This window comes from Lycium ferocissimum, chromosome 11 (genome assembly GCF_029784015.1).
Source record: "Lycium ferocissimum isolate CSIRO_LF1 chromosome 11, AGI_CSIRO_Lferr_CH_V1, whole genome shotgun sequence".
NCBI classification, from domain to species: Eukaryota; Viridiplantae; Streptophyta; class Magnoliopsida; order Solanales; family Solanaceae; genus Lycium; species Lycium ferocissimum.
In genome coordinates, this window is record NC_081352.1 from 8,676,085 (window position 1) to 8,684,077 (window position 7,993).

Genomic DNA, 7,993 nt, shown 5'->3' on the forward strand with positions numbered 1-7,993 from the left:
TAAAGTCTTTTAGGGCCCCGAAACAAGCTAGTAGGCAATGGTATGATAAGTTAGCAGAATCCTTGTGCTCAAAGGGGTTTACACATTCTGTCAGTAACTACTCTTTGTTTTATAAGAAGAATGGCCAGTCCATTGTATTTGTTGTTGTTCATGTTGATGATGTGATCTTTAATGGGACTAACATAGCAGAAATTCAACAATTAAAGCAATTTCTGCAGAACAAATTCAAGATCAAGGATTTGGGACAATTGCATTATTTTCTTGGGTTAGAAGTTCTATATAGGGACAATGGCATATTGATTTCACAAAGGAAGGCTGCTATGGATTTACTCTAAGAGTATGACTGCTTGAATTACACCACAGTTTCTTCTCCCATGACATAGAAGTCGAAATTTAGCAGAATGGCTAACATTAGATGTACTTCTTATAGAAAATTGGTTGGGAAACTCAATTTCCTCACTAATACCAGATTGGACATTTCTTATAGTGTCCAACACCTGTGTCAGTTCATGCAAGATCCGAAGGAGCCACATTACAAGGCATCCTTTCATGTCTTGAGATATTTGAAAGCTGATCCTACTCTGGGTATTTTCCTGTCCAACAGTCAAAAATATAAAGTTTTAGCTTATTGTGACTCAAACTGGTCTACTTGCCCAGATTCGAGAAGGTCAGTGATCGGATACATTACGTTTCTTGGTGAGAGTCCCATCAGTTGGAAATCAAAGAAGCAAACCACTATTTCACCATCCTCAGTCGAGGCTAAGTACAGATCTATTAGAAAAGTTATTGGGGAACTAGTTTAGTTGGACATATTGCTTGATGAGTTGACTGTTGTTTCCACCAGACCCATCTCAGTGTTCTGTGATAATCAAACAACTATTCACATACACACAATCCTATGTTCTTTGAAAAAACAAAGCATATTGAGGTGGATTACCACTTTGTTAGAGATAAACTACAAGATGAACTTATTGACTTGCACTACATCTCCACTAATGCACAACTGACCGATATTCTTACCAAATCTCTCTGTAGTGTCAAACATCACACCTTGCTTAGCAAGTTGGTAGTGACACCATCACCTCTAACCGGGGGGGGGGAGGTGTTGACATTATTAGGTGAAGATTAGATTAGGTAGCTATTTATACAGTTAGTTAGTTGCTGCGCAGAGTTAGTTAACTTAGAGAAGAGTCGGTTAGTTGATAGATATTTTAGTTAGTTAGATTGGCCAGATGTACACAGCTAAGCATTTTACTTTCTCTCATCCTTGTATCTGTGTATAATGAGCATGAGACACAGAATGAAATCAGTTGGTTTCACACAGATTTGATTCACTCTCTCTTCTCTGTTCTTCATCTAGAACTAGGTCAAGAGCTTAACTTGCTCATCAATCATTGTTTCAATTGCTTGAGTTCAATTCTTCTTAATTTCAACAATTGCCAAATCAATGAATCTCCCCAAATAGGTGATTGTCCACTACAGACCACAAATAGGATGCAGGTTCCTAATTTATGACATAGAGTCATCAAGAATTTTTTTGAACAAGATTTCAATGTATAGCGCAAGGTATTTTTGTTGTTTCTCTTGGGTCTATATGATGAGCTAGGTATAAAGGTAAGGACACACTGATCCTTTTGCTACTTAACGTATACCACAGAGCTATCCTGATCCATTGTTTCGTTTTATGTATTGGTAAGGTCAGATATCACGCGTCTTTGTCATTTTTCTTTTTGTTAAGTTGGTTTGGGAGGTTTTGGCTGTTATATTCCCCTCCTTTTTTATACTCTTTTTCTTGATTTATAAAAATAAATAAGTTAGGGGTCAGTGTCAAACCCCCATCACCACAGGACGTGAAGTGGATTGATTAAAAGAAATCTTATTAAAAAAAGAGATTAATATATCAAGTTTACTATAAAATGCTACCTATTATTATAAGTCGACTTAGCCTGATAGTGTAAAAATTGAAACTCATAATTAAGCTCCTTGAACATACAAAATTAAATGCACGATGAATGTAAAAATGTATGCTTTTCCATTTATTAGAGAACCAAAACATTGACTACAAAACTGCCAACGGCTGCACAACATATGTACACAAAATGAAAGCTAGCCGCTATGAGCAAAAAATTAAAGGTAATCAACGTTTATAGCTCTTTTACTCCCAAGAAAAAATTAATTTACAAAATAGTTATCTCGATAGATACATACAAAAAATTGTAGCATTCTCCGACTTCACCGTTATTTGCTATCTTAAGATGTTAGAAACTAAATTGTTTTTATTTTCTAACAAGGTTGTCCTTCTTTGCAGCCAAGTGCACCTGCAAACCTAGTAATCCAAGTGACCTCTTCTGCTGGGGCAGCTGATATTCCATCATAAAGATCTTTGTGTTTCTGTGACCAATCTGGATCTCCAGATTCAGTGAAGTATGCACCATTCATGAATAGATTTCCCTCTGATCTCCATGTCCATTGCATCCACACTGATTCTGGGTTGTACTCCCTCTTTGTTACCTATGTGTACACATTCAAAATTCAGTATAAATGATAGTAATACACAATTTTCTTATACCGTCATTTTAACATATAAATCTATATAACCTGCTATAATCGGTTAAAATATCCTAATAGTGTAAAAATTCGATTTTCTATCATGGCTCCCTTTTCAGTAATAACATTAGTTGTTGGATAAAATGGCTCAGGAGAAAGTGTGCGCGCAAAATCTAGAGCAACTCTTTTTTGGGATACAGGTAATTGCCCTTTCTTTGTTCTTTCCCAAGTGAAGTTACTCACACGCTAAGCCCCAAAGGGCTCCTTACTTAGGCGAATTCATGTCCCACTTCTTTTGAGAGAGAATCATGCGAAGGGCTAAAGATGAAGGTCATGCTTTGCCCTCCCTTTGTACCAGTCATAGTAGCAAGTGTATGTGTACCGCTCAAGACATGATGGGCATGATGACTGACGTCATTCTCACCCTTTTCTGACTTATAACTTGTAGTGTATAGCTTATATATCCTTATTACCCCCTCAAAGTACAAATACAAAATAAAGTTTTAGACAAACAAATAAGCAAACAAAGAATGTAGAGTTTGATTACCTGCTTCTTGAAGATGTCTGGAGGAGCAATAAAACGATTACCCTGGGTAATGATAGTGGGATGCATGCTGCCACCAATGGCATACATATTCCAGTGAGTATAGTCATTGTTAACAACATGGATATATCCCCATCGACACCTTGGCATTCTCTGTACCAATCTCTTCCCAAAATGATTGAAAGCTAATGTGATTTGCATAACTTGATCTATGGAAGAACTGTCACTTGCACCAAACAACATCACCTCATTGTGATCAGTGAAATGTCCATTGGATATTGTGATACCAGTGGATCCTTCAACAGCGTCGATCAACCCATCGTAGCAACTCTTCATAGAGACATGATCAATCCATATATTGGACGCGCCGAAGATTGAAATGCCATCTCCATCACTTTTCGTACGTATTCCAATATGGTCCACTGCATCCCGAACCATCCCACCATTTCCCTCAACAATGTCATGAATGTGAAGTCCGTGGATGATCACGTTCTTGATATACTGGAGGGTTATGCCAGCACCTTTCGCAATGTGAACATTAGCCCCACGAGCATCGATGGTCTTGTCACTCTGCATGATCATCTCCTGGTGCAACCTGGAGACAATTTGAGTGACATTGAAATAAATGAGCGTTCTGAAGTTGAATTGTATTTAAAAAGCATATTTAAATTTATGAGTAAAAATTATTATTTCACTTGAAGTACTTCTGACATTGATGTGACTTACCTAATGGTCATACCCTTTTTAAATATGATCCACAATGGCTCCTTCTGGATAACAGCATGACGAAGAGTTCCTGGTTTTGGATCGGTATAATCATCAGAATTATCAGTGACGACGTAGAATTCACCGTCTTTGCCACCAGTGGCCTTGGATCCAAAGCCCATTGCACAATCTGCTAGTCTTTTCCTATTGTCTGCCCAATTAGGGTCACATCTCCAGCACCTATCAATTGGATTTGTGACCGTGCAAGGTCCATCGTACTTTTTGGTCCCTAGCCCCCTCCTTGTGCTATTGCTATGCTTAACTTGCCTTAATTCCTTCATTGTGCTGTAAATTAATGCAACTCATAATGTAAATATTTTTTCTACAAAAGATAATACTCTATACTACTGTATTAATTATGCACCATATTATATACGAGAACATTTCTAGTGAAGTTGTTTCTCTGAAATAAAATATTTCATTGCACACAAAGGAGGGGTATCAATAAACAAAATAACTTATCCTTCATTGTCCTCAAAGCTCATTTTGTAGGTAAATTTGTTATATCATTCCCCCTCTGTACATATGATCTTGTAAATATAGTTGAAATTAGCAACATGAAGAATGAAGAATGAAGAATGCTGGATATTCCTTTTTCTCTTGACTTTGTGATGCTTTTATAAATTGTCATCCCAAAAGGCCAAAACTCAAAATGACCCTACAATATGGACTTTTAGGATCACAGTAAAGAAAATAATTGACCTTTTCATTTTCAAAAGAATTATAAGATCCACAAAACACGTGGAAAACATAATAGAGGCGGATTTAAAGTTGACGAATTTAATTGCATGCATTATTTTTGACAAGTCAAATATATGCATAGTTTATATGCAAAAAATAAAAAAAATAAAAAATAAAATACAGCCACATATTGTGCATATAGAGTTATAGACCATGTCCATTTGGATTCATTGAATCTAAATTCTAAATTCGATTCCAAAGAGAAAACAGGAAATTAACTTACTCGCGAAGTTTTTGGTTAAATGCAAGTGTGACATTTTCAGGGTGGGGCTCGTAAATCTGACGGGCATACTCTTTTGCTTCTTCGGCTCTCCTCCTCCATACCTCGTCGAAGTCACCAATATGAGCCATTAGGCTCGGTATTATTGTACAAAAAGTGATAAATAGAAAGAAGAACGAATACTTTAACTTAGGTCCTCCCATCTCTGTGTTTCTTTTATATTTTTTTTTTGTTTTGATATTTTTGATATAATTGTATTTTTTTTTTAACCTTCCTGTTGTTGTTACGATGGTCAAGGGTCGAACCCTTAACTCTGTATGGGTTCTGGCCCTTTATTGACCGGCCGCGACAACAAGAAGTTTTATAATTTTAGCTTAGGGCTCGGTCTCAAAGAGACAACAACGATGAAAGGTACATTTCTTTTCACTTGTCAAATGTTGTTTAAATACTACTACTTGTGATTAACATTGAACACATAATTTCGCAACTTGCGCACATCCATTTCTTACTAAAGTAAATCACCATCACAAGTTAATTCCTCATTTTTTGTTACATTTTCTCCAAAGTTGAACTAGTCAAAAGTTAAATACAAAAAAAAAAAAGAAAAAAAAAAGGGAGAACAAGAAGAAGAAGAAGAAGTCAACTTTAAATACAAATATAAAATAATTTAATCCTAACACAATAATTAATGGAATGGAGAGAAAGTAATAAACTCACAAGGACAAATTAAGTGGATGAGAGTTCTAGTTAGTTCATGAATAGATTAATCTCTCTCTATATATTTTTTTTGGTGCACAGAGTTTAGTGTAATGTATTTAGCAGCATTAGTATATTCAAAACATCTGTTATGAAGTGTTTCATTTGTTGAGCCAAACGAAGGTACATGCAAACAATGTTGGTTTGAGTTAAACAGGCAAAATGATAACATTATGTTAATCCTTAGTACGTACTTCTTATGTCATAATCATGAATATCCAGAAATTAAAAATCTCATATTTACATTCGTCCTACTTTATCTTTTCTTGTCATTTAGTTATTATCGATCAACCAAAAAACATAAACATTGCTTCGAGCTATCCATGCAAATTAACAAAGTAATATTTTGCATATTTATACAATATTGATATTTGTTTACTTGTAAAACGGTACAGTTGAATTTGTATACGTGATTTATGGACACGCGGATCCATATGACCAAATTGATAAGATAACAATCAAGAACTAGTAAAATAAACTTAAAGAAGAAAATCGAATTATATCAAGAGTAAAGTAGCATGGATCTTGAAGGTGTCGCAAGATTGACTCTCTGGACGGGGATCCTGACTGAGCTAGACGGACACTGTGAAGAACAAGTGGTTTTAAAGAAATTTCTAAGCATTTACGATGCACGAGATAGTCGAATTCAGAATGTGTTACAATGAGAATGAAGCTCTCTATTTTTAGTTGAGCTATGGGAAGCATGATCCATGAACCATGCCCTCTTAACTACAAATATTAATGCCCGCAATAATGTGTAATAAAGCCTGGAGGAGGTTCCCAGATCTTCCGTAACGGTCGCCTGCTTGACTTCCTCGCAGTTAATCAATAGACTGTCACGTTTATACCGATCATTGTAGCCTTCGTCTTCAGAGGTTGCGATCCGAGCTAGACCCTTGACAGGCCACACATGCTTGCCTAGTGCCTCTCACTCGCTGACTCACGTCTGATCTGTCCTCTATTGCAACGTGTCAATGTCTGATTCAACCACTTGGCCTCTCTGGATTTTTCCCAATACAGATAGTCCCCCCACTTGCAGGTGACTTGACAGAATGTGATCGGGAAGAGGATAAGTTTTTTTCAGTTCTTGGCAGGAAAGCAATTGAATAGGCTTTGACGCTTGACAAAACGCATGTCTCTTCACACAAAATGCTCGGACACGTGTCACCTTTTGGTTGGCCGACGATTCATATGACGGCCAAGCATGTTACCGAGTTAATGATGACTTCAATGCCAACCCTCTTTACAGACGCTCCAACACCTTCACTTTACCACTTTTCTTCCTTTCAGCACCTGTTAAAGCTCTTTGGAACTCCATCTTCTTCTCCTCTACTAATCCGATCACCGAAAAGCTTTTCTGACCAACAACTTGCCTAAAAAATTCCTTACTTCAAACACCATGTCTTCTCACAACTTCCCAAAACTGAGATCGCTACCACCGCTGCTCCCGTCGTTGCGGTACCTCTTCTGATTCCATGCCGCCTATCAGATCACCGGCGGGGCCGCTGCTACTAAGAAGAAAAAGAAAGATAAAAATGCCACCAAGGATAAAATCACCACTAGTGGCCCCACTGTAGCCTCGATCACTCTGAGGACGTGGATTTTTAACAAGGACCTCCAGGTCAAAGCCACAATAATCAACAAAACCAGTGACCTAGAGACACCAACTGGTGACTGCCGATCCACGATTCGGACCACTCACTTGCCCTCCATCAAAGAAGAATGCCGATGGGAAAAAATTGAAGTGATCATTCCCCAGGAAGAAAAAAATATCACTTGCGATTGGATGGGGTACTCGTTCGTATATACATACTACTTCTCTCTGAGGCTCGAAGAAGAGGTGGATCCGGTTATTCTGGAATTCTGCAGTCGATACAAGGTCTACCTAGCTAAGTGGGCTCGTCAGTATGGAGGATCGTAGCTTGCCTCTAGCATCTTGTTAACTTGGCCGGTGAGCACTTCACCTCGGTCACCTGGTCATACTGTATTCTCGAATCTTGTTAGGGGTGGCATACTTATCCTGAGCAAATAAGGTAGTAACACCATTTTCTCCTGCCTTAATGACGACAACGACCGTGATTGGATGGAAAGATTCATGGTCATGGCAAAAATGACCTTCTCCCTGCCGGCGTGACTTACTTCTACCAGAGAAGTGGAACCCCACTCGTAAGTCTTCTGGCTTTGCTAGTGACTTATCAATGATTTACCTTTCCTTTTACGCTACTAAATTTCGTTGACTTTATTGCCTTTAGCCTCCTTTTGGGAACCTCCGGAGATCGAGGAGTACGCTCAATGGATCTAGAAGATTTTGTATGTCTTTACTCATAAGAGCCGTACGTGGAAGAAAACCTCTGGAGACAATGATTGGAAACGCAAGAACCATGGTAAGCCCCTCGCACTCAACCATATTGATTAAATCA

General features: G+C 37.9%; 1 protein-coding gene across 1 annotated transcript; it reads right to left on the bottom strand.

Moving 5' to 3' along the window:
• Positions 1-2,011: 2,011 nt before the first annotated feature.
• Positions 2,012-5,236, bottom strand: LOC132037633 (probable pectate lyase P59). The gene is made up of 4 exons (XM_059428170.1): positions 4,821-5,236; positions 3,818-4,141; positions 3,095-3,686; positions 2,012-2,511 (listed from the first exon to the last, which is right to left on the bottom strand). The coding sequence occupies exons 1-4, from the start codon at positions 5,018-5,020 to the stop codon at positions 2,284-2,286; spliced, it is 1,344 nt and encodes a 447-aa protein (XP_059284153.1). The 5' UTR covers positions 5,021-5,236; the 3' UTR covers positions 2,012-2,283.
• Between the last annotated feature and the right edge of the window lie 2,757 nt (positions 5,237-7,993).